At 51.8% G+C, this 27,454-nt stretch overlaps 1 protein-coding gene across 1 annotated transcript in view; it reads left to right on the top strand.

The window, feature by feature from the left end:
• LOC119107529 (xaa-Pro aminopeptidase 1-like) overlaps positions 1–16,864 on the top strand; it is a 17,988-nt gene extending 1,124 nt beyond the window's left edge. Inside the window, exons 2-13 of the mRNA XM_037231005.1 lie at positions 449–567; positions 1,253–1,367; positions 3,203–3,316; positions 4,719–4,856; positions 5,474–5,489; positions 6,236–6,338; positions 10,495–10,641; positions 12,477–12,573; positions 13,818–13,883; positions 14,690–14,766; positions 15,504–15,599; positions 16,092–16,864. Of these exons, the coding sequence (XP_037086900.1) occupies positions 449–567; positions 1,253–1,367; positions 3,203–3,316; positions 4,719–4,856; positions 5,474–5,489; positions 6,236–6,338; positions 10,495–10,641; positions 12,477–12,573; positions 13,818–13,883; positions 14,690–14,766; positions 15,504–15,599; positions 16,092–16,331 (1,328 nt within the window). The 3' untranslated portion in view covers positions 16,332–16,864. The remainder of the gene's footprint in view (positions 1–448; positions 568–1,252; positions 1,368–3,202; positions 3,317–4,718; positions 4,857–5,473; positions 5,490–6,235; positions 6,339–10,494; positions 10,642–12,476; positions 12,574–13,817; positions 13,884–14,689; positions 14,767–15,503; positions 15,600–16,091) is intronic.
• Positions 16,865–27,454: the final 10,590 nt, after the last annotated feature.

Genomic DNA, 27,454 nt, shown 5'->3' on the forward strand with positions numbered 1-27,454 from the left:
TAATAATTGAGAGTCGGGTGGCGTCCACTATTTTTGGAGGTCATGCGCACGGACGCCAGATTTGAACGGCTCGTCGATGACAGCCTTCGTGGCCTTGAGCTCAGCGTGACGAATAGGGTGACAGAATTCGAATGACGTTACTATGGCGTTATGTATGCCTGAATGGCCCCACAAAAGTCTGTACGAAATAGTCTGCACATTTTTGCGACATTTTAAGTCAGAAACTGGAGTATTTTTCGTGTAAAGAAGGGTAGGGCTGTGAACTGCACCCAATGATGCTCAAAATGACTATTTCAGTGCAAAACCCGCTACAGATTTGTAACACTCCCATGTACGTTTGAAACCGTCATATTTAGCATGTCTGATCATTAGTTAACAAGCAGCACGGCAGTCTGTTAGGATAACTGTGACCGGCGTTTAAACGCGGGGCCTACCCATGTGCCGGCAGGCTTGGTCGTGGTGACTTCAGACAGCGCTGCACTTTGGACTGACGGCCGATACTTCCTGCAAGCTGAGAGCCAAATGGACTGCAACTGGCAGCTAATGAGGAACGGCACAGAACCCAAGGTGGCCACCTGGATTGTGCTGGCACTACAATACTGGCCTGTACTGTAAAGTTAGCCGCTGTGCAGGCTGCAGTGGTCTAAGTGGGCGGCACTATTAAATCCGCGGGCTGGAATCTAGATTTGTTGTAATCGAAAGTTAGCTGTCATCTTGCCCAGGCCCGAACTTAATTTTGTTATGGACACCTCCTAGTCCTAGTGTCTGGAGGAGGCGTAAGGGTAGTTGGCTGATTTGAAACGTGAATAACGATTTTTAACATACGTGTTGGTTCATTCTTCGACGTCTATGCTTCCACTTTTCATTTCTCCACACAGTCAGACATGTTATTCATGTTTTTGCTGTAAAGATACAAGACATTCTACAAACCCAGAACCGGTGCTTCCGTGTTGGCAGTTGCTGCGGTGTGAGCGCTCCGGCTCAGGGCTAGCAAGGTCTGGTTCGTATCGGTATTGATATCAGCTTTTAAATTACGTATTGCATGTCAAGCACTTATTGACACCGCCCAGGTTCCGATACTGGCAACCCAGACACTGCGCTGGAATCACCGGTCTCGATCCAGTACTGGCTACCGGCACTGGGATATCGAAAAATCGCGTTTCCCTATCGTGTCTCCTTCGATGCTGTACTGCCGTTTGGTGAGTGCAGCGGTGCCGGTTTCTGTGTGACCAGCGGCGGGTCTGGCCGACAGCCGCCCTCGGAGGTGGAGTGGCTGGTCTCACAGCTGGAGCGGGGCAGCTCGGTCGGCGGCGACCCCCGGCTCATCGCAGCCCAGAACTGGCTCCACTTCGAAGCCCGGCTGAGAGGTGAGGCGCCTGACCACACACGGCCACCACAGCAACCGGCCACACACGGCCACCACAGCAGCCGGCCACACACGGCCACCACAGCAGCCTGGCCACACACGGCCACCACATCAGCGAGCCACACATGGAAATCACAGCGGTCGGCCACACGCGGCCACCACAGCAGCCGGCCACACACGGCCACCACAGCAGCCGGCCACACACGGCCACCTCAGCAGCCGGCCACACACGGCCATCACAGCGCCTGTGGATGGCACCTAACCAAATACAAAATCATTGGTGGCCTAAACGTCTCGAAAGCTGCCGTATCTCCAAATGCGTGCGGCGCTTCGTTTTGACAGATTTTCCGGAAAAAGTGCTGCAGTACGTTGAAATTGTTCGGCTATAACACGAGTGCTAGACTGCTATAGGGTTGGATTGTGCCATGTGGTGGCATTAGTATGGTATCATCGTCTTGGGGCAGAACGTTACGGCACAGTCATTTGAACAGAAAGAAATACAGGTGGAATTACTTCTGCTGTACTTCATGTTGTGGGGGCTAAAAGAGGGCGTTTTTGAATCAGCCGTTTGCTCTCGTTCGAGGGAGACTATTTATGTCAAACCTTTTGGAAAGGTGCGATCTTTCCGCTAGCTATGCGCTGTGAGGTTGAACTAACTTTGCTACTGGACGTCAAACCGTAGTGTCATTATCACATGGCCAAGTACCTCTCATCTTTTAATTAAATCATCGTGACGTACATACTAGAACTCATAAGCCCACCACAGATCTTTGGAAGCACGTGTGTTCAAAGCACCGACAAGGCAACAAACAAGCATACGCCGTCGGTTAATTTCATGCTTTTATTTTTATTCGGTCGTTAGTTGTTTCACTTCCGCTTGATCTCAAAGGACCTTTTTATGGTTCCTTGTATCGTCGGCAGATTTCATTCAGTTCCTTTGATACGACCTTTGGTGGTCCTCTAAACTCCTCTTTACCCGAAATGACCCGTTTCTTGGTTCTTTGAAAGTCACCTTAGTTCCGCAGTTTTTTGTGAACTATCTGAGAGGGCTCTCAGATTGGGTTCTTGTTCTTGGGTTCTTGTGTGTTTTTGCTTCCTTTGATGAGACATACATTGCTGATGTACCATAGTATGTGTAACGGTTACGTAGTACATTAACGACAGCCTCAGGTCATCTAAGGTCATGTCAAAATGACTTCACACGATCAAAGGCTGAAAGATGTTCTTGGTTGCAACAGCTGTTCATGCTCACCCACGATGTTTCAGTCTGTAGCTTGCTGATAAGTTGCGTTTTTGTCATACTCGCAAACACGTCAATTCAATCTACAGGGATTCAACTTCATGCTTCGCAACTCACAACGTATTGATTACGCACTGTATGCATCATATAGGGAATGCGTGTTACGAATGTTCGCATAGAATAGCGCACACTCAAAGTGTGGAATCTTTTCCACTGAGGCCGAGGTCAAAGTTGACCGACCGGTCCTGTACTGCATTAAAGGCAAGCACCAATGCATGCGTAAGGTTGTCCGACCGACCCGACGCTGCGTTAGAGGCAAGCACCAATGCATGTGTAAGGTTGACAGACCGACCCGACACTGTGTTAGAGGCAAGCACCAATGCATGTGTAACGTTGTCTGATATCGTTTCCAGGCACTATGAACATATCTCTTTACCTCTCATATTCCAATCAGTGCACAAGTTAGGTGGCGAGAGTTTGAATCTTAAGGACAAAGCCATGCTCTCCAGTGCTTTTGACATGACAAACTGTGATGGCCTTGAGTATATCAAGCTAGGATGTCTATCTTTTACAGCCCTACCAATGCCATGTTTCAGATGCGGGAATGCAGATGAAGCTGGTCTATGACAACCTGATTGATCTCATCTGGACTGAGGACAGGCCGCCGCGCCCTGCAGACCCCATCGTCATTCAGAACCTAACATACGCGGGTACGAACACCCACCATTACCATACACAACTTGCCGTGCGCACGTGCGCCCGCCGGCGGCTATACCAAACAGCCCGGCGTACGCAAGCGAGGTCTTACACACACACACCACCCGTGCCCAGGCGGATTTTTCCTACAAAAGCAAAGCAAAACACGAATGTTGTACGGTGTTCGCTGCCACAGCCAGTAATCCCCAAAACGTGCTCAGTGTGTCTCGAAGCTTTTTGAGAACAGGCACTCTCGGAGCTGCCTTCCAAGTCACATCATCAGACCCCAGCATTTTCACAATTTGTATTAGAGCTCACCATCTCGTTGCGCCTGGGCGTTCAAATACTTGGATTACTTTACAGAAACGGCCATATAATCTTATCATCCGTCAGTCATGTTGTTTTGCACCGCAAGTGAAGATTATGCAGCATAATGGTATCCTAGATGTTACGCTCCATTGGTCAAATGTTACAATGTTGTGTGCAGGAAATAAGGCATGCATCCCAGACCATTAGCAGCATGCAAGTGATTGGAAGTGTTTAATTTTCATAAATGAAGTTGGTCTATGTTTGGGGCGGACATATTCTCTCATTGCGGTCACGTTAGTCACCTGTCAGAAGTGACTAGATGTAGAATAGTTTGCGTTTAAGGTCACGCCTTATCAGCCAGAAAACAATCGTTTCGACGAGATCTAGATCTTATCTGCCGGTGCCCGACGCACCTTGTGAAATTCATGACCAGAGGTCCATGTCAAAAATAATGGAAATCGCTATGTCAGGCGGAAAATCAGATTCTTGAGAACGAAACGAAGTAAACAGGCACTACGACTCGAATCAAACACGTTAGTCGGATAAAAGTTAGCCACGTGTGTGGCTAAATTTTTTTTTTAAAAGTGGTGCGCCCGCTTTTCAAAAAGCTGCTGTATTGGCCGTCGAAGGTGGCGGACACTTTGAACAATCAGATGCCATGTTTGCTCGTGTAAAGAAGAGGTAGTATGGTTCCGCACATGGTCGCCTGTGCCGAGACATGCGCTCAGTGTATCTGAAACTTTTTTGAAGAAATGGGTATCAGTTATATGATAATTATCAATATAATGGCTATCACAGCTGTTATCAATTAACTAAGTGCCAGCCCAACAAGCGAGCATTACTTTTGGGTACCAGTTGGTGCTAGCTGTTTCTAGAGACTTGTGTGCTGCTGTAAGTTTTCGAGCTTTTCTACACACCTGAATGCTCAGCCTCAATGTGGGCGATCCAAATGTTGGACCTTTCTTCTTCCTAACGTCGAGCTCCACTACGTTGGCCTTAGGTGCGTGTGGGAGGGGGGGGGGGGGGAATGCAGACCGAGGCTGTTCCACACACTGCGCACACGAACGGGACATTCCCACCAGCTCTCGATGTCTGCCGCTGCTTCAGGGAAGCCGTGGGAGGAGAAGGTCGCCGAGCTGAGGGACTACATGAAGGAAGAGGATGTGGAGGTGCTGCTGGTTACCGCGCTGGACGAGGTCGCCTGGCTCCTCAACCTCCGCGGAAACGATGTACCTCACACGCCAGGTAACGGGTGGACGGCACGTCTGCGGCGTCCGCCCCGAGGCAACAAAGGCCATCCGGCTTCACAAACACTGACAAGCGCATCTTCTCACAGCGAAAGAGATGCATCAACGAGTGAACGGAAGAACGTAACCACTGAAGCTACATCCGATGAATGGTTCGCCTGCGCTAGTTCTGCTTCAATCGGACTGTGAACGCTATTGCTATTTTCAAAGACATTAATTCGCGTTGTTTGCACGGCCCGGGTTCGAGTTACAGTCGCCATTTTTAGCACATTGACCCACGAAACGCGGTTTTAAAGAGCCCGCGGGTCTTCTGGCATGTTTGGCCGTCCAGGATGCCCGGTCTCCGGTGGGTCGATCGAGCTGAAATCTTACTGCAATGTAGAAAAGTATGTTTACAGAGTGCAAACACACAGAATAACATAAGGAACTGATGCAAATGATTTCGTTATTTTCCGCCAGTATTCAGGGGTACGCCGCCATTGAACCAGCGACAGCGTCCACCTCTGGGTCGAGCTGGCCAAGGTCACTGATGACGTCAGACTCACCTCAAGGCCCTGGACTGTGCGGATGGTGACCTCTGCGTGCCGTGAGTACGCGGCGCCGGTTGAAAAACAGGGGCCGAGGTGGTCCGGTCTGGAGCTGAGAGCGGACCAGGAGGTGGATTACGTCAGGTGATGGGCTGGTCCGCGCGCAATTGCAGGGTTTGGTCAGTTATTTATCTGGAGCTCTTCGGGCATCGATCTCAAGTTTAGCTTTTTTACTCCTTTGATCTGATGGTCATCCGACATAGACCCCAAAAAAGGGACACAAGTTGTTCACATAGAGGCATACCCTGTGATTTTGGTGGCTCTAGCTGTCTTGATCTTTTAGATATGAGTCGTTGATTGACCCCCACCCCCACCCCTTACCCCAACCGCACCCGAGCACGGAACATTTATCCGGCCCAACCGAGCGCGAGGTTTGGTGGAGGGTTAAGATGAAATTAAGGGCAGTGTGCTAACCCGTCTACGAATTGCCATCTCATCTATATCAAACTGTGGCACTGGCCATTGCGATTCCGCTATATTGGCTTGGCATGTTGTGACTTTTAAAGAACTAAGATTCTTTTAGTTTTGCCCGCCTAACAATTCAATATATTTGCCTTCCTGAGATACTCGCAGGACTATAAGAAACGATACCATACCTCTTGGTGCGCTTACATCAATTTCTCAGACCGCTGTTAAACCACCACCCGCCGCAGCAGGACATGTTACCTGCTGCTGCGACAGGCATGTTAGTTGTCATTGGTACGTAACCTGATTGCTGGTATCTGGTTGCGACATCTTTCTTGGTGGTGGTCGGACTGCCCCCTAACGGTGCTCGATCCCCCGATTCCAGGCTGCATATGTACGACGAGGTTCTGTACAATTTTGGCTCGTACATACGCCAGAAATGGAAGGGGAAGATCCTCCTCCCAGCCCGCTCCACCTATATTGATGGGGTCAGCTCTCTTTCTACAACCAGGTTGGCAATCCGTGTTCTACTACATTTGTTTTGTTCGTAGTCGTACCTCGATCAAGCAAGTGGTATGGTCTGTTGTGCGCTGGCAATGTAATACTTTAAGCCTGCAGTGGCACTGGAAAAGGATGGAAACTGCACTGACCTGAGCCGCTTAGCTTAAAGCAATATGGACCAGATGCCAATTCATTATGGCATGCAAGTTCGAAGGGACTGTGGCTCGCACGTGATTCATCCAAAGGCTGGACGTTTAACTGCTGTAAAGCTCTATGAGCGATCAAGTTGACTCCTATTACATGGTCCTTCGGACTACTGATAACTTTGCCTGAGGCCGGACCTTTGAATTTGCGTGATTGCTAGTTTATTCCCTGAGAAACCTTACAACTGACCCGACACGCGGTTATTTTGTCGCCAGGTTCCCTCCGCCAGACGTGTGTTCGTCGAATCACCAATTGTGAGGATGAAGGGCCGAAAGAACCCAGTGGAAATCGAAGGGATGAAAGCCGCAAACAAGAGGGATAGCGTAGCACTCTGCCAATTCCTGGCTTTTCTAGAAAAAGAGGCAAGAACAGTTGGCAATGTTCTCGTAAGAAATGTAATGCAACATTCACGAAGCCGTGATACTGAGATTTGTGTGCACTGTGTATCAAATGATCAATGGTAAGCACGACTCGATCCGATCCGGTGTGGTCCGGTCCTGATCGTCGCCGTGCCGTGCCGTGCCGTGCCGTGCCTGTGCCGTGCTGTGCCGTGCTATGTTTTGGCTAGTGCCGTGTCATGCCGTGTCTCGTCTAGTGCCGTGTCGTGCCGTGTCTCGGCTAGTGCCGTGTCGTGCTGTGTCGTGCCGTGTCTCGGCTAGTGCCGTGTCGTGCCGTGTATCGGCTAGTGCCGTGCCGTGCCGTGCCGTGCCGTGTCTCGGCTGGTGCACTCCTGCCCTGCCCGGACTGATTCGGCTTGGTCTGGTCCTGTCCTTTCTTTTCCGCCCCCAAGGATCGGTCAGTTTCGATGATGTCAGCTCAGGTCAGTTTCGATGATGTCAGCTCAGGTCAGTTTCGATGATGTCAGCTCAGGTCAGTTTCGATGATGTCAGCTCAGGTCAGTTTCGATGATGTCAGCTCAGGTCAGGCCAGATCAGAGTATCGCACTAGGTCAGCTGCCAAGTCAATCTTTTATGTAATAGGGTTAGTTGATACTGTAAGCGTTTGCATATTTTTGCACGCTTTTATTCATTATCACTTTTCGCTATTTTTGGGTCACTGCTTTTATCTCTCTCGCAAGAGGTGCGTAATAGCCACGTCCTCGTGTGTGAAGTGTCAGCTGATATCAAACGACGGAAAATAAGAAGAAGAATTTTTGGGTTCATGTTACGTGAGGCCTGCCCCTGTCATGTCTTGTGGTCGAGTTTGTCCCGACTCTCTCCATTTCGAGTACGGACACGTTCAGTGAGCCCGGATTGTTCTGGGATGCTACGATGCCGTTCAGAACTACCCTGCCCTGTTCAGCGCGGTGGCTTGCGGTGCGGTGCGGTGCGGTGCGGGCGGTGCGGTGCGGCTGCAGTGCAGTATAGTGCAGCTGCAGTGCAGTGCAGTGCAGCAGTACAGTACATTGCAGTGCAGTGCAGTGCAGTGCAGTGCAGTGCTTGGTGGTTGTTGTGCGGTGCGGTGTGGTGCGGTTTCGTCATGCCTGAGATGTACCTAATCTAACCTGCACTGGCGGGCTGCATCTGGACCGGCTGGTCCGGTCTGGTCTGCCCAGAGTACAATGCAAAACTGTCGTTCCTGATCCAAGAGGACATTACCTGTCCGGTCCTATTATGTCTTTCCTCTGTTGATTGTACCATTCATATATTCTGCTATATTTAGGACTATTCTGCTGTTGATCCTTCCCCCCTGGCTACCCTCGATCACTTATACGTTAAGTATGTCACCTTTTTCATTTGACCTTTAAGCCGTGTTAAATTTTGCCTTTGTTGACATATTGTATTGATTCTTTTTCGCGTTTTGGTTTTGATGCCTATTGGCTTGAATTTTTTGTGACTTTTTTCTGCTTCGATTTCGTCTTTAACTTTGCATTCGGCCCCGCAACCCTCTTTCCACCCCCACAGGCCCAACGCGAAAAGGTTGTAAGTTGATGTCAACAGCGGAATTTAAGCAACAATGTGGGGAAGGCAGATAGGATGTTTTGCGTCTGTTCCAAACATATAACGCGATATAGAAGCCGCATGTCTAATGACCAGGTCCGCACCAAAACATTCCGTCCACGATATGGGCTGTCCACGCTCAGCACGTTGAGCTCATCCACGGCCTGCTTCCACCCCGCAGATCCAGTCGGGGAAGAATGGGACGAGCTCTCGGCCCGCCGATAAACTGCTGCAGTTCCGCGCGGAGCAGGACTGTTCATGGGGACCAGCTTCGAGGACGATCTCTGCGTTCGGCAGTAACGCGGCCATCATCCACTACACGCCCGACAACAACCACCAAACGAGCGATCGACACCTCGTCCACATACCTGCTGGACTCGGGAGGTGGGCACCCGCGCACCGACTGCGCCCGATCACCGGCTGTACCCGCTCACCGGCTACACCCGCTCACCGGCTGTACTCGCGCACCGACTGTACCCGCTCACTGACTGTGCCCGCTAACCGGCTGTACCCGCTCACTGACTGTGCCCCGCTCACCGGCTGTGCCCGCCACCCGACTGTGCCCCGCTCACCGGATGTACTCGATCACTGACTGTGCCCGCTCACCGACTGTACCCGCTCATCCAAATGTGCCCCTCTCACCGACTGTGCCCGCCTACTACAACTGTACCCGCTCACCGACTGTACCCGCTCATCAAATATGCCCGTTCACCGGCTGCCGACCGGCCCTGACTGGCGCGACCCGCTGGGGCAGCCGTCCACGCATGCCGCTGTTTGGCTATTAGTGCCCGCAACAGCAGCAGCCCACACATGCGCTACAAGCATGCCGCTGTTTGGCTATTGGTACCATAAATCTGCTCCCGGCTGAGTCGGTGGACAGAACGAGCAAGAAGCACGCGGCACCGAGGGAATCGAATACGAGGACATTCCGATCTTTGTGAGATGGCGCGTGAGCGGAACAGCAGCCCTGCTGCTACAACAGTGCCTTCAGCAGACCCATTGCTAGGCTGCCCTTATTTTTGAAGATCACGCTCTTATGAGTGAGGCAAGTATGGCGAGACCACACTTGAATTTTCCACTAATGGGCGATGGTCGTTGAGGTAGGAACTCCAATATATCCTCCGTTGACTTCAACTTAAATGTCACTACCCTGTACCCGATGTCGCTGCAGCTTCCTACCAGCAATGAAGAAAGACGAAGCCCTCATGTGGGCAGTTTTCAGAAGAGCTTTTTTAAAGCCCTACTGTTTTAAGTACATATCACATGAGACGACACTAAGGATGGTAAGACCGTCGGAGGCCGGAGGATGGTCATTTGTCTAGCAGGTTTGCGTCATCCATATGCAACTATTGATAAGGAATCTAACATGATGTATGATGACATTTGACATGTGCACGAAGCTTTTCTGGCTGGAGGTATTGCATTCGCATATTCGTATAAAACATGCACTAACTTGGAGATATTGTTGGCCAGATCGCGAGGAGGATTTGGGCCCTCACACTAGGACGCAACCTAGGTTTCCGGGTGCTGGTCCAGTGTGATATTCTTGCACTATGGGTCCCAGAGATTTTGCCAACTTTTTAACGGCTTGTGCATTATTTGTAAAGTCGAGTGGTGAGTGGTGATCACGTAGAGGTGTTCTTTTTTTAGATAAAACAGGATGCCTACATATGGCTGGTTTCACTAAGCTGCTTCAGTTTTGGTGGGTCAGATTTGCCGGGAAGCTTCGCAGTGTGACAAATTGTTCGCCAAGATAGGGCAGAAAGCCTTGGGCTGATCCACAGAATGGTGGGATTATGTTTATCTCACGCACTTGTACTTGTGCATTACCATGCATTCTGTGTTACAAAACGCGGTGTTTGTGTGTGAATCGGTCGTTACGCATAACTCAGGTCCAGTACTTGTACGTGTACTCCGCCTGCCGTTCACTCCAGTGCTTGTCGGGTTCCGTGTCAGCGCACCAGGTCGTTAATCTGCTCCGCCCTGGCCTGCGTCACAGGTCAGTACTGGATGGCACCACGGACGTGACGCGAACGTACATTACGGTCGGCACACCGAGTTCCAGATGGAGGCCTACACGCGGGTCCTAATGGGCGCCATTGACCTGGCCGACCTGGTCATCAACAAGCCAGGTCAGGACGTTCAGGTCAGTGAGACGTGGCCGGACGTGCTTAGCGATCGTGGTGCCGCCGAAAAAAGTGGTCTTAACAAACGCTATCCCACGAGAGGAATGCGTATGAATGCACTGAATTCGAATTTCGGCCAAGAATGGATGCTACACTCATTTTATCTGTCACCGCAGGACGTGGTAGAATGCTGAAAGGAGCGCGCCACCGCCAGGTAGTGTTGCGCAGCCTATGGTAACCGTATGGCGTAAAAGGTGCTCACGAATGATAGGAGAAACCATGTGTTGTACGAATATAAAACCAGCAAGCTACACTTTTGCAGCGGATGCCACGAAAAGTGAGGGCAATTGGTCGCCTTGGGTCAGTGATCTTTGACGATATAGGACACCATTTGACACTTGTTTGTTGGAAAGCAACGCTACAGGGAAAAGCAACGTTAACTAGGAATGCCCACACCTAAACGCTGCACTTTAAAAGGGTCACCTGTTTTGGTGCTATATGTCATAGCTAAAGTTGTCCTGGCTGGTTGCCTGAACTGGCCAATTTCCGACATGAACGCTACGAATTTCAGTTGCATGAAAATTGTTATGACATGCTCGAATTTGTTTTTTATAGTCGCGCGCGACCGGTTCTTCAGCAGTATTGGTAAGCTCTCACGGAGTGGGGTACAGTTCCTCGCTAGTGGGAGTGCTTCGCGGCACCTACAGCCTTACAGTATGATCAACTTGGGCTCCATGTTATGCTGTCAATTTTTCGTTGTGCATCATGTAACAAAGTATGCCCGCAGTGGCATGCAACACATGGACATGGAGCGGAAGATATGATATGTGAAAAGTTGTTTTCATCTAACCCGAATCACAGCCGATAGTTCTAGTGACGTGTAGGGTGGAGAGCAAGGCATGGACCAGGGAATGTTTGTTTTATTTTGACAGAAAATGTTTGTTTTATAACATATTCGGCACGTTTTTGTGATCATCCGGTAATGACTTAGCAGCAAGCACTTCCCGCGCAGTTCAGCTGATATGACCGTGACCATCTGTCGTCTGTCGTCTGACCGTGATCGTCTATCGTCTAACCGTGACCGTTTGTCGTCTGTCGTCTGACCGTGACCGTCTGTCGTCTGACCGTGATCGTCTATCGTCTAACCGCAACCGTCTGTCGTCTGTCGTTGACCGTGACCATCTGTCGTCTGACCGTGATCGTCTGTCGTCTAACCGCAACCGTCTGTCGTCTGTCGTCTGACCGTGACCATCTGTCGTCTGTCGTCTGACCGTGAACGTCTGTCGTCGTCGTCTGACCGTGATCGTCTGTCGTCTGTCGTCTGACCGTGAACGTCTGGTCTAACCGTGACCGTCTGTCGTCTGTCGTCTGACCGTGACCATCTGTCGTCTGTCGTCCAACCGCAACCGTCTGTCGTCTAACCGTGATCGTCCGTCGTCTGTCGTCTCTGACCGTGAACGCTGTCGTCTAACCGTGACCGTCTGTCGTCTGTCGTCTGACCGTGACCGTCTGTCGTCTAACCGCAACGTCTGTCGTCTAACCGTGATCGACCGTCGTCTGTCGTCTGACCGTGAACGTCTGTCGTCTAACCGTGGACCGTCGTCGTCTGTCGTCTGACCGGAATGTCTGTCGTCTAACCGTGGCCGTCTGTCGTCTGTCGTCTGACCATGACCATCTGTCGTCTGCCGTCTGACTGCGACCGTTTGTCGTCTGACCATGACTGTTTGTCGTCTGACCGTGACCGTGACCGTCTGTCGTCTGACCGTGACCGTCTGTCGTCTGGCCGTGACCGTCTGTCGTCTGACCATGACCGACCGTCGTCTGGGCGTGACCGTCTGTCGTCCGGTTGTTCCAGATGAGCCTCATGGTTCGACAGCCGCTGTTTAAGGCCGGCCTCAACTATCGACATGGATCGGGACACGGCATCGGGGCCTACCTGACCATCCACGAGGGTCAGTGGCGCAGAGAGTCATCCGCGAGGGTCACTGGCGCACAGAGGGGCCTACCTAGCCATTTGCAAGGGTCAGTGGCGCTCAAGAGGGGCCTTCCTAGCAGTCCACGAGGGTCAGTGGCGCACAGAGGGGCCTACCTGGCCATTCGCGAGGGCCAGTGGCTCACGGAGGGACCTATCAAGCCATCTGCGAGGGTCAGTGGTGGGCACAGGGGGCCTACCTAGTCATCACGGGGGCAGGAGGGTCGCTGGGCAGACCAATGGCAGCAGTGCTCGGTGGCCGTGACACTGAGTCATTCCTCTTTGCGGAGTGCAGGTCCTCCTGGCCGGTTTGGAGAAATTTTGTCAAGACGGTGAGGACTAGAGATTTGCCTGCGGGCGATACGGCCGTGGAATCGTCATGCTGTGTTCACCCGCCGTGGCGCGATCCTATTCGCGGCTTGCTGGCACGTTTTTCGTTGCCACCAAATTGTTGCCTCTCTCGTCACGAAGCGTTCATTTTTAAAGCGCTATTGGAGAAGCTGGCATCCTATTTATTGCGCACTGTTTGAATATATTCAAGATGTGTTTTGGGTCTGGCGGCATTAGATCCGATCTATACATAGCTTGAGTCGCCACTCTTGTGTTCTTTGAATAAAACTGACGTCAAACATGCTGGGATATTCAGGCCAGCGTTCAGACGGAGCCGCCGTAACGCGGTCCCTGGCCGCGGCCTGGGCCGAGTACGCGACGGCCGAAGTACGCAGCTTTGGTGCTCAGAGCGTCCACCAGGTGTCTGCTCAACCCCGTCCTGGCCGTCCTCCCAGGGCAGGGCGTGCCTGGGGCTTTACGACATATTCAGCTGCTGAGGCTCTATGGTAGCGCTTGCCTCACGCCCTGGCGGGAAAGACTGGCACCGCAGGAAACTGTTCCACACACGTCTGGTTTCCCAGACGCGGAACTTGCCACTACGCTAACGGTACCACGTGGTCACAGCCAGGCTCACAGGGCACTAGGGCCGCAAGTCATGTGGCAGGTGCGCCTGGCGTGATATATGCGTGCGTGCGTGCGTGCGTGCGTGCGTGTGTGCGCGGGTGCGTGCGTGGATAACACACAGTCGGCACCGAGAAGGACCACAGTACGGTCGTAATTAACAGTTTCACGTGCGCGTTGTCTCAGCCGAACGAAACACACAACAAGGGCGGCTCTTTTATGCGACATTGCCGCTGAAATATGGCCGATGACTGCGAGTGTGTTGTGTTTCAGGACCTATTCTCATCTCGCCTGGAGGAACTGGTCACCTGATGGAGAAAGGCCAGTTTTTCTCGGACGGTACGACTCAAAACCTTTTGACTTTTTACTACACGGCGGTCCTCGCCACCTAGATTGAATATCAAGTCACTATTTGATATGTACTCAAACCGCGATATTTTCGGGACGAACAGACGCTGAATGGCAGCCGTCCTCCAGTGTTCGTGGCAGACGTTAGCGCCGAAATGCCGTGCATCCAGTCCTCTGCAGAGCCTACACGCCCAAACTATGGAACCCAACTGAAAGGTCATGCGGGCCGGGGTGACATAGCTGACTTGGAAGGATATCGAACTAGTACTTGGAAGGCCTGTCTATGGTTTCCGGCTGCTGCTATCCCAGTAGCTGACCCTCAATGGGAAGGTGGTGCGGCGATGTGTCCCCACGCCCCCTGAGAAACTCAAGGCGGTTGGCTGGTTATTGCCCCGCTCGCGCCGGAAAAAAATAGGCATAGTATGCTAACCCCGATAGTAAGCAACATCAACGGTGCCTGGTGTGGTGACCATCTGTGGGTGGTGGCACCAGCACCAGTGTTGTCCCAGTAGTGACGAGGCTGCTGAGTGGACGCTCGGCAGGCGGCTGCTCTGGGTGGTCGCCCGACTGGAGTGGACGCTCGGAGCTGGAGTGGGCGCTCGGCAGGCGGCTGCTCTGGGTGGTCGCCTGAATGGAGTGGACGCTCGGTCGCTGGAGTGGACGCTCGGCAGGCGGCTGCTCTGGGTGGTCGCCCGACTGGAGTGGACGCTCGGTCGCTGGAGTGGACGCTCGGCAGGCGGCTGCTCTGGGTGGTCGCCTGACTGGAGTGCGCCTGACGGCTGACTGGTGTTTCTCAGAGCCGGGCTACTACCAGGACGGAGAGTTCGGCATACGGCTCGAGACGATCCTGTTTGTTCAGGAGCTGGACACCGAGGTGGGTACGGCGGCACACCTGGCGCTGACGGTTGATCCCCCACCCGGCCATCCCATCCACTCTGGTATCCGACTGTTGAAGTTGTACGTGCCGAGCGGCATGAGCTCTGACACAGGTGCAACGGCTCAGAGGGAGCGGGGGCGGGCACCAACCCCAGCATTATTAATACTTGTCAGCGTGTCTTTTGAAGGACGCTCTTGTTTCCATGAGACAAGAAGCTCAAACGTGGCTAATGATCGGCAACGGACAACGTGTTGGTGGATGCAATCACAGCAGCACAGAGACAGGAAGCCTGAAAAATCGGGCATGATCAATACTAATCAAAGCGCGTTTATTGATACACGCAACCCTGTAGCATGTATCGTGTATAGCGTGACTGCCTATGAACTGGCGTGCACGTAGCCCTGCACGGCCGTGACTGCCTGTGCACTGCACTGCACTGCACTGCACTGCACTGCACTGCACGCCGAGTGCGCAGCGCACAGCGATTGCTTCCACATGTCCCAGTGCGCCCAGCAGTGACGTGTGCGCGTGCGCACTTCGCAAAACAAGAAAGAGGATAAAAGAATTGCGTGCCATTGTGCCGGCCAATCTTTCAGGTACAATGGCCTTCTGCTAACCGAAGTAAACTTTTTTATATGCCCACAATGTGCCAGCAGAAAGTCGTTTGCTGCGGTGATGTAGACATCAAAGCGAAACGTAAAAGTGTTTACCGCAACGTGTGGCTTTCGTTTCAGCACAATTTTGACGGTCCATACATGCATTTCGAGCCGGTTACCTTGGTGCCGTTCGAGAGGAACCTCATCATCCCCGAGATGATGTCACGGAGGCAGGTGAGGTGGAATCATGCGTGAGGTGGTGACAGATGGAAGTGACACTCATTGGTCAGAAACACGCTGCCTTCCGTTTCTGACACGCATATCTTTCGTTGTCATTTGCGGACGAGCGATGTTGCCTGAAGATTTTGCATGGAACAATTCAGTGTGTTACTCGAAATGTAGAGCCGCACAGTTTTCCGGATTAAATTTCGGAGCCTGCAAGTATCGACTACGTATCGCACCACAAGTCGGATCTTTCTTCGAATAGTTCGTGTAGTCGAATCTTTCTGACGGCGCACGGGTAGAATACCACTGCGATGGTATTCAGGTAAGATCAGGGTGGTGTAGGCGGACGCAAGGCTGGTTTGCAATTGCTGTCTGTCATGCCCCGTCGTAGGCGTAACGTTACGTCCCCTGACATTGGTGCTGGGCTCTGCCTATCGCTGAGCTTTGTCTGCCGCGTCCATGTACCCAGCGGCGGCTGCCAACGCCCTGCTCTTCCCGCAGCTGGTCTGGCTCAACGAGTACCACCGCCGAGTGCAACTGGAGGTGGGCCCTGTCCTCAAACGGCAGAAACGAGAGCGTGCTCTCAAGTGGCTCGAGGCGCGAACGGCCCCTATACGGCCGGCGAAAATAGCGCCTTCCGTTGGGTTCACCATCAGCTCAGCCGGGCTGCCGGTGAAGTGCAGCACGGTCATGCTGGTCTGGTTGACCTCAGCTGCAATCAGTGTTGCCAGGATCATGTGAGTCAGACTGGTGTTTAAATGCGGGAGTGATGATGTACAAATGGCTGCGTTGTCGATAGTGTCGATTCATACAACTGCTGTATTCCTGGTTGCTGGAATGCCCTGCTTTTGTGAGCTCGATTTATGCAAGAGATGCTGAAAACATCGGGCACTGACATGCTACTCAACTTGCCTTTGTCGTGTCAGAGGAAGCCCAACTGACATTTTCGCCATCTTGCAGTGTCAGGGTCAGTTATTTATCCAAACACAACCTTCCAGTGTTGTTAGACGAATCGCAAAGTGTAGCGGAATACAAAATCCAACTGACATGTTTGGTGAGAAAAACTTAAAAAGCGCACGTGCTCGGATGCATATGATTTCACATGTACGGTGCCATCGTACTCCATGCTTCAGTTCAATGTCAGATGTGCTGTTCAAAAGAAATGTCGGGTCAAGGAGCCTTAAGTGCTGTGAATTCAGTAATCCTGGTTTACATTGATTGCACCAACGAGAGCGTCCCCTTGAGCAATGCCAAATATACCAATACTCGACTTACTGCACCCATGGCCGCACCACCGGACAGTGATCACAATGTAGACGCGAGCACGTCTGTGCAGGCAGGACGGCACAAATGGCTGTGGTACAGCCGTCTTCTCATACTTGAAACTACTAGCGACCTTTGGCCTTGCATGAAGGGAAATCAAGAAAAATGCTGAGCCTCCCGATCCATATTCTCAGAGAGTTCTCCGTCGCCACCGTTTTGGTTTCGACGACACTGCCTACAGAGACAGGCTTCTAAATGGAACTGACGTTATCTGTCAATTGTGTCATTGTGCAAAGCTGGCAACCTGGGCGCACATAGAGCTTAATCATCTATCGTGTATATTGGGAGAAAACCACTTCATTATGCGGGAAAGGGCTTTCGGTGAGGAAAGGAGTCGTTTTAACGAAATTCATAAATGCTGCTCATCTCTTGAATTTCTGATTGCTGTCTTCGTACACTGCGCCATCCCGGATGTGCAGCCATGGCTGTGCTCTTACCCTGCAGCGCCGAGACACGGTCTCCCCTGTCCCCGCGAGCGGAACTCGGGAACTAGACTGCCAGAGCGAGACTGTTAATTGGCCGGCACGCCGGTTAATTAGCTGTGAAGTTTGGAAGTACGTACGACTGTGATAAGCGCTAAGTCCGTTGCCATTTTCTCCCTGGTCCCGCACAGATTCTAATTCGAAAAGCGCCCTCGAAGGCCGGTGGCGAGCTCGCAGAGATCCGCTGCTTCGCTTGTCTGGCTACCGAGCCGCGATTTTATCACGATCCAAAGTGACGCGCTCCCAGCAGTTGTTGCGCCAGCTTGATAGCGTGAAGATCTCGTTCATGATCCGACATATCGCATCTATCAAAAAGGAGCAGAAGCGTTGTGGGGTCATTTATGCATCAACTTAAAAACTTTTCTCTTCTCGCTTGGCTGTCGGCGAGCAGATTGCAAAAGAACAGCGGACCACGCTACACAGCAGCAGTTGTTTCCGTTCGAGACGAGAGCTGTGTAGCACAGGCATGCCGCGGTTGGGCATTGGCAACGGTCGCTGACCCTAACATTCACGCGGTTGGCCATTAATTACCATGGCATGCAATAAATTCCCGAGATGGACGGTCATAAGCTGGTGTCACTGGGGCTTGTCTGGTTAACTGACCATGCAAACGGTCGGGATCGAGTTTCAATTCGGGTTGTGAATGGCTTCGCCCGACAGAGAACCTCGGCACGGATGGATTAATCTGGTGCCCGTCTTCCGTGAGCTTTTGAGACCATGAGGCTTTCCGCAGTGAAGCTTGGAAGTACGTACGACTGTGATAAGCGTTAAATCCATTGCCATTTTCTCCTGGTCCCGCACAGATTCTAATGCGAAAAGCGCCCGGGAAGGCTGGTGGCGAGTTAGCAGACAGTCGCTTGCTTCGCTTGTCTTGCTGCCGAACCAAGGCTTTGCTGTCGCGCTGAACACTTCCTTCGGCGACGATGGAAAACAGGGCTGTAGTTTACCTGGTAACGGACATCAGCCGACGACCCCAGCCGCTGTGCGCAGCTACACTTTCGGTTGAGGTCAGCAAGACCTCAGGATTCGTGTTATAACCGGCTGGCCACGGCTGAGTGGTCGGCACACATCTGCGTTGGTTGCGTTAATCCAGTCAGAAGCGCCCATATCGTCAGCTGAAGACGCCGACCCGGAACTGGCAGACCGGGAGACACGTCCGCAGGACCGTCCCGGAACTGGCAGACTGAGAAACACGTCCGCAGGGACTGACCCGGAACTGGCAGACCGGGAGACACGTCAGCAGGACCGATCCGGAACTGGCAGACCGGGAAACACGTCCGCAGGACCGTCCCGGAACTGGCAGACCGGGAAACACGTCCGCAGGACCGTCCCGGAACTGGCAGACTGGGAGACACGTCCGCAGGACCGACCCGGAACTGGCAGACCGGGAGACACGTCCGCAGGACCGATCCGGAACTGGCAGACCGGGAAACACGTCCGCAGGACCGACCCGGAACTGGCAGACCGGGAGACACGTCAGCAGGACCGATCCGGAACTGGCAGACCGGGAGACACGTCCACAGGACCGTCCCGGAACTGGCAGACTGGGAAACACGTCCGCAGGACCGACCCGGAACTGGCAGACCGGGAGACACGTCCGCAGAAGAGGGATGGCTCACGAAGATCAAAATGTCGATTTAAGGACACACGCTATGTTATGTCATCTCCACGTAGCAGCTCTGTACAGACGAAACCAACGAACAGCGGAAGCCTAGCAACTAAACAATCGCTAATTGATAGATCAAACGCTCATACCCATATCACTATCCACCATAAACACTTCGCAAATAACTAAAAACTCACCCGCAGTTCACACCAACACAATCTATGAGTACCACACGAAACCGTGATTGTTTTCGCCACCTGGCGTTGACCACCTCGTTGCAGTGTTCACATCGTGCCGCTCCACCGCGGTGGTACTTTCATATTCACACATCTTGTTATCTTGTTACCCATGGATGTCCCTGATAAAAAAGAACAGTCGTGTGCAGCGCTGGAATTATGGACTGAAGTGTCGGAGGTTGAGGATGTCCTGTCCGTTGGCAGGACTCTGTTACCGTGGTCAGCATTCGTGGTCGCGTCGTAACAAAACCACGAAGTATGCCTGCATGCTGCTTAAAACCGGCCATCTAGTTTATGAAATAGCTGCTGTTATTCATAGTGCTAGTAGGCACCTCATTTGGTGATGAGCACCGGGACGTCCACCGGTCTTTGTCCGGCGCTACTGACCACTTAATTGCCAATCCCTAGGCGCAAGCGGCTGCTCATCCCACAACCACAGTGTGCCCCGTACATCCGTACATCATATATCTGTCGGCTGATTGTTGGGTCTTTATCCTGGATATAAACCGCTTCCAGCACTTCTAGTTTCGCTTTTTGAGCAAACCATATATATATATATATATATATATATATATATATATATATATATATATATGTGTGTGTGTGTGTGTGTGTGTGTGTGTGTGTGTGTGGTGTGTGTGTGTGTGTGTGTGTGTGTGTGTGTGTGTGTGTGTGTGTGTGGTGTGTGTGTGTGTGTGTGTGTGTGTGTGTGTGTGTGTGTGTGTGTGTTTATTGTCAGTGCGATGCTATTTTTCACCCATTCCGTTAGAGCAAATTCCATGGCCTCACGTCACGTGCCGCTTTGGCACACCGTCTTAAAAACACGCAATAAGTTGGCGATTTGACGGATAGAGACCATTCCGGTGTTCGCTCATATACCTGGTACCCAATAGTAATTTATATGATAGCAGCCATTTCATCAAACCGAACAACGACGTGTGAACAACATGCGTGTTGAGATGAAATTTTGATCCTACGCCACCATGAATGTTGTGTATGCTGTTACTACATATCAATATTTTATGTTGTGTGATGGCGTGGACAGAAACAATAAAACGTTACAAGAATACACTCATCCTTCTCAACACTTCTCCGATGGTGGTAAACAAATATTTTGAAGAATTTTGAAGAAGAAAAAGAGAGAAGAAAAGTCGCTATCTAAGAGGCAAAAAATATCAGCTATGAAACATTTTGTCTCTGAAACATGCATCAATAGAAACCATATCAATGCGTGTTTTGAATACTGATGGTACCTTAAGCCTTAATTGCCCTGGATATAGCGAATGTGGATATTTATACACACATATGTATGTATGTATATATATATATATATATATATATATATATATATACATATGTATACTGTAGTATACTGTGCAAAGTTTACGTTCCATTGGTAGACATGTCATATTTTACGTGGGTGTTTTAAAACACGAGCAAAATACATAATGTGCCACTATTCTTTTTAGAAATCGCATTGCACGTTATCTCAACAACCTTTACGGATTTATGGATCGTCAGCAACTGCAGTGGCCATCTTAACGCCCAGGGCTATGTGTAAGCCGCGCTTGGAACCCGAGTCTCCACATGGGAGCAGAAGCTCTAACCAGTCGGCCATTAGGCCCCTCCCTCCCCCATGTCTGCTGCTTGCTTTGATTAATAGTAATACTTTAGTCCTAAATGGCCCCGGATATGACCAGTGGCAGAGTGTTTCTCTGAATGAGCGTGGGATTTTGAACGACGGATAAGGCTGTGACTGACATTTTGTCAGGCATGCTGTTTAATGTCGTATGATTCTTACATGTTATATGCAGGTCGTAGAGAAATACGTCATTAAGGCTTCACAGGTCTTAATCTGTTTTGATTATCTTGGGTACTGACCGTGCTGCTGGCTCGAACACCACGCGGCTTGATTAAGCATCATGATAGTATAAGCTATCTTACAAGTCTGGTTCATTGCTGAACACATTGCGGCAGAGATCATGTGGTGAATAATGCTGAAGGCTTTAGCGTTCTGCGGTTACTCATTCGGGAGCTGTTCTGAATACATCACAGCAAACGACAGACAGCCGTGTTCACGGACAGTAGACACAGTGCTGAACGCGCGACTTTAAAACACTCCGACAACGACCATGCACTAGCCGTTGTCGGAGACGCGTCAAACGAACCCGGCCAAGCGTGGATTCATTCAAAAATGATTGATAAATTGGCGTTCTAAGAAGTGAATCGTTTGGCAAATGCTGACTAGATCATTGTTCCAGAATTTAATGACAATACGGCCCGTTGCATAAGCTTTGAACGCAGCCATTTTCTCTAGGCGACATATTTGGATCCGCTCATCCGTGGCGTTGTGGTTTTTCGGTCAGATCCAGTATATTAGTGATTGAGTTACCGTCACCTTTTTCCCCCAGGTCTGCCTACCTAGTCAAGGCCTGCTTATCTCACTCAGGTCCACTTACCTCACTCATGTTTGCTTATCTCACTCAGGTCTGCTCTTACTCAGGTCCTCTAATCTCACTCAGGTCTGATAATTTCACTCGAGTCTGCTTATCTCACTCAGGTCTGCTTACCGCACGCAGGCCTGCTTATCTCCCGTAGGTCTGCTTACCTCACTCAGGTCTGCTCATCTCACGCAGGTCTGTTCATCACTTTTAGATCTGCTTATCTCATTCAGGTCCGCTTACCTCGCTCAGGTCTGTTTATCTCACCCAGGTCCACGTATCTCACTCAAGTCTGCTTGCTGACTGCATCAAATGACGATGTGAACAGTCGGCTACAGCCCATGGCTTGTACGTTAGCGTCTGGGCACACTGCACCGACCAGTACCTGATTTATCAGTGCAGAATTCATCTGTTCGTCAGGAGAGAACATGTCTCTTAAGGCGTGGCCTAACAGACTAGACAGCTGCATGTCAGTTACGTAGAACGTGTGCTGCGGCATATTCAGCGGCATGTTCTGAGTCGGCGCCCTCTCAGTCGTGGCGCGAGCCGGCGGATGGCTGTAGCGCTGGCGGCGGGGCCCGCCGGCGCGGTGTCGTGCGCCGCTCCCCGCCCATCGTTCGGTTTATGATGTAAATGGGCGTGTTGTTTAAGACCCTTGCTTAATGTCGTACCGTGCCGTGACGACAGCCAGTGTGCAGTGGCACTTCGCGTTATTCTGGCGATGATTAACAGGCTCAAACTGCCAATGGAACTAGTGTAATTGAATGTAATTGACTAAACGCGACTTGCGATGACCGTGTAATGTACTGCCAACGGAGCGTAATCACCCACACTCACGAATGACCAGGCCAGAAAATCCAATAGAGGAATTGTAAGACTGCGACAATCAGTTGGCATCGCAAATCAGTATAATTATGCTGCACTGTTGCTGCAATAACTCACACTTCAGAGTGTTTCAAGTCACGCTTAGACACCAGCTCACGCCCCCCCCCCCTTAGACACCAGCTCACGCCTTCTCCCCCTTAGACACCAGCTCACGCCCCCCCCCCCTTAGACACCAGCTCACGCCCCCCCCCCTCACCCGGATAAAACGCCTTCCTTACCCATCTGTGATATAGTTGCTCACTCACACCACGTGTGTGTGCATATGCTAGCGAGCGTATCAATGGCCTTTTACCTTCCACCACCAAAGGAGCCCCCGGAGCGACTCGTCTTCCACGTGGCCTCGCCAGCCGTCAACAAGGCCGCCGGGGATGTCGGGGCTCGGCGGCTGTCGGATGCCAGGGATGTCGAGGCTCGGCGGCTGTCGGATGCCGGCCCGTTACAGTCATTGTTTCTCCTTCCTCACCATCCGTCAACCGCCAGATGGCCCATCGGTCAGGCGCTTCCTGCTCGTCCCGCGGTCCCCGGCGGTCGTGAAGCCCCCGTCGGAGCCGTGTCGGGGCTCGACTGCGGTCCGCCTCAGTCGGAGCCGTGTCGGGGCTTGGCTGCGGTCAGCCAGGGCCGACCCCGGTGTCCGTCACCAGGCGCCCGCTACTGTCCGGCGTCACGTGACGCCGCTGTACTGACGCCCCGGCCCCACGCTTCGGGCCAAGCTGCGGCCGTAGTGCAGGCCGACTCGCCGACTCCACAGCAAGAGGTCTGATATAATCTGATCATTCGGCCGCCTCCACTGCCACCATTTGACCGGTGGCCACCCCAACGCATGCTTATAATCATCTTCCTAGTGTCTCCACATACGGAAACGAGGCCCTCGCTCAGGCCGGCCGTAGAGCAGACCCGGGCCGGTCTGCCGGGATGTCAATCCTCGCCAGCGCTCGAGTTCCCGCGTTGCCCACCTGCTGACCTGTGCCCGGGAGGGTGGGACTTGCCGCCGGCGCCGGCGTCGGGTCATTACGTGTCCCACGCCACCGCCGCAATCACGGGCTGAGTCTGGGTGCGAGGCGATCATTCGATAACGTCGCCATTACGATAACCAGAGTTGAGCAAAAGGCGAGGGAAGCGTCGTCCGGCGGCTGCAGCATGTGCCTTCGGGTGATGTCACGGCGCAGTGCACCCCTGAAGCTGGCCTCCTCGCTGGGCAGAGCGTCACTGAAGTGGAACACCGTCGGTGCTTGGAACACCACATCGATCAATAGCAAAGTAAAGCCGGCGCGGTCCGTTCGATCACCCAAGCAGGGGTATGAGCTGCTCGGCACCGCGCAGGAGGACCCCAGGCCGCATGACCATCCCGTGCCGGACCCCAGGCTGCATGACCATCCCGGGCCGGACCCCAGGACCGCATGACCATCCCGTGCCGCACCCCTGGCCGCATGACCATCCCGTGCCGTACTCCAGGCCACATGACCATCCCACGCCTGACCCCAGGCCGCATGACCATCCCGTGCCGTACCCCAGACCACATGACCATCCCGTGCCGTACCCCAGGCCGCATGACCATCCCGTGCCGTACCCCAGGCCGCATGACCATCCCACGCCTGACCCCAGGCAGCATGACCATCCCGTTCCGCACCTCAGGCCACATAGCCATCCCACGCCTGATCCCAGGCCGCATGACCATCCCGTGCCTTACCCCAGGCCGCATGACCATCCCGTGCCGTACCCCAGGCCGCATGATCTCCTCGCGCCGGAGTTTCAATTGAAAATCCGACATCAATGTGGAATACTTTCCTTAAGCGTTTTTTTAGAATTCTTATTTCCGTAATAACTGGGACGAATGTGTAAGCTTTGCATTATGTACCACAAAACGTAATTCGTGTTAGGATCTTTCACAGCCTTTACGATATTGGTTGAAAGTCAATTGACGGTCAATATATCTGGTAATCGTGCTCACGCACGTGAGATTTGAACGATTTTGCAATTACATATCTTTTTCACCTTAAACACCGCATGACCAGTGTAGTGCCAGGACTTGAATAGCATTATTATGACGTCTTGGATGCCTGGGTAGCCTTGAAAAAGCCTCTCCGACATAGTCTGCATATCTTCGTGGGTAGGTAGCTCAGATTCTATGGCGTTTCAGGTCTTTAGAGGTGCAGAGCTGTGAACTTCGCTGAATGATCTTCGAGACATTTTGTTCATTTCAAAGCCCAATAAAAATGCGGAACACTCCCTTTAAAGAAGAGAGATGTATACACTTTGCGCTGCCTGAATTCTAGGTCAAGACCGTGCCTGCGGTAGCCATCGATTGCAGCGCACATAGATTACCTGAAACAATCGCATCACCTTTCGCTTCGCCATGAAATGACCAGACTCAAATAGGTTTGGGAATTTGTGGATGGTACATTCTTTGTGGGTGACACAGATCTCTTTCTTATGAAACCAACAGTAGTGCGGAACTTATAGCAGTCCGAATAGTATTTCATCTTGTTCGTTCGAGCAGGAGCTTCCAAGTGATGTCCATTTTAGCGTAATTTGGTGCAGCCCAGGGGCTTTCGTTTGAACTTGCCTACCCTTGTATGGAGCCGTATAAAGTAAGCAAGCTAATGGATTTTTCCTGAACGAGTCTATACTGTGACGCTGTTTGAGGCCCCACCTAGTGATTGTAATGTTTCGGTGCAATATGAACGCGTGGCTTGCCCCGAAAGCTCATTTGAAAGGACTGTTTCATTTCTTATTTGGGTATCCCGTACCTAATCACGGAGGGTGGCACGTGACAGCGTCACTATCGCCGTAGTAATTGTTGAATTGCTTTATGCGAAGAATGTATGCATTATTTTCGACTTCTTTCGCCAGAATCAAGTTTTGCTATTCCGATGGCGTAAAATAATCGTCCAGCAAACCTGTTTGTGGCGGATGACACGCCCTGGCCTATATGTGCAATAACCATAACGATTTCATTTCCCCATGACATACTGCATGTGTATACAAATTTAAATATATATATATATATATATATATATATATATATATATATATATATATTCATGTCAAATATGTCGTGATGCGTTTAGCAGAGCGTCTAGTTCGTGCAATCTAGTCCGTTTCCTCCACTGATAAGACCGCAAACGTGGAAAACCTTCCACGACTTCGGTTGAACCAATGCATGTCACCTGTTGACCTGCATCTGTTTTCAAAGTCATTGGCGTAAACTGAAACCGACCATTCCATTTATCATCAGCATCAGTTTAAACAACAGGTAAAACTGGGAAATATGGAATGAAATACGTAGCCATAGCCGTTCTTCAAACATCCACATAACATCAATGTTAACTATGCTCGCAAAAGTTTAATGAAACTAGTTCACATCATTTGTCGCTCGATGGAACATACAAACCACCAGCAAAACTGCAGCTCCCTTTCAAAATCAAACTAAAATAGCTATTGATTGCCATTCTGGCCTGATAACGTAATCCAGACCGGATTACATAGTAGCAAGTAATTGAGGTTTTCATCGGGGTGTCACGGTCCGTGTGCCGACCTCAGTCATCCAATCATCATCAACAAATGGTGACGCCTCATTGTACCGCCCGCTCGGCCGTTTCTGTAACACAATCAACCCTCGCCGGCCTGATGCCGCCTTCCCGGAAACGCACCAGCGCCACAACCAGCCGTGGCCGCGCACGCAAACACACCAGCGTCACAGCCAGCCATGGCCTCATGCGCAAACACACCAGCGTCACAGCCAGCCATGGCCGCGCACGCAAACACACCAGTGCCGCAGCTAGCCATGGCCGCGAACGTAAACACACTAGCGTCACAGCCAGCCATGGCCGCGCACGTAAATACAGCAGCGTCATAACCAGCCATGGCCGCGCACGTAAATACACCAGCGTCACAGTCAGCCATGGCCGCGCACGTAAATACACCAGCGTCACAGTCAGCCATGGCCGCGCACGTAAATACACCAGCGTCACAGCCAGCCATGGCCGCGCACGCAAATTTAGCGAACCACGCAATGTCATGATGCTGTCATCCAGTGAAAAAGTAGTGCCCCGCGTCGAGAAAATGCGCCGCCTTTAGGTGCGCACTGAACCACTGAATCGGCTCGGCTGCTACATCACGAGCCCGCTGTGAAACGCCCACCGCATGACGAGATTGGCGCCACGGCCGCACTCACACCAGATGTGTACCCAGTCTCTCAGCTCTCTCTCTCCGGCAGCCGATTTCAGAATTGTGATGATTCCTCAAGCAGATAGAATTCAGGAACGAATCTGAATCAGGCCAAGGAATGGTTCATTACTCAAAGCGTGACAGACCTGTCTATCGTGTTCTTCCCTGGCTCGTTCTGCTCGAACCTGGCCATTTGCCCGTGACAGGGATGGTGGCTGGTGGCAGTCGCTCAGTGTTTTCAAGATTCCTGTCCAAAATGGATACCAGGCGATTTCGACAGCTGCTGTAAGAGCATAGATAGAAGCTGCGTGCATCATTACCAGCGGACAGGAGATTGTCAGGTTTAAGCGGCAACCAGCGTTCAGGTTGAATATGAGTAAGGCGGGAAAAAATAATCACTCCTACGTATCAAACTGTAAGGATGTCTTCCGACAGTGTCGATGTCCGGGAATATTTTGTTCACTTTCCTCGTCGACATTTGCATAACGTACGGCCCGAGGGCCTCGTTTGCATTCTACGCGACTCTCCATGGCATCCCTGTGAGTGTTGTCTGGCACCTGCTGAGGGCCCGCGCAATGCCCGGCCCCATCCCATGGGTCCTCGGCAGCCAGCACGCCTGTTGACGTGGGACACGCTGCCAGAGCTGGGCCAGTTCGGTGTCCGCCGAGGATTGGTCGGACCAGCACACACACACCACACACACACCCACACACACACACACACA

Source organism: Pollicipes pollicipes, unplaced genomic scaffold (genome assembly GCF_011947565.3).
Source record: "Pollicipes pollicipes isolate AB1234 unplaced genomic scaffold, Ppol_2.1 Scaffold_2555;HRSCAF=2994_pilon_pilon_pilon, whole genome shotgun sequence".
In the NCBI taxonomy this organism is placed as follows: Eukaryota; Metazoa; Arthropoda; class Thecostraca; order Pollicipedomorpha; family Pollicipedidae; genus Pollicipes; species Pollicipes pollicipes.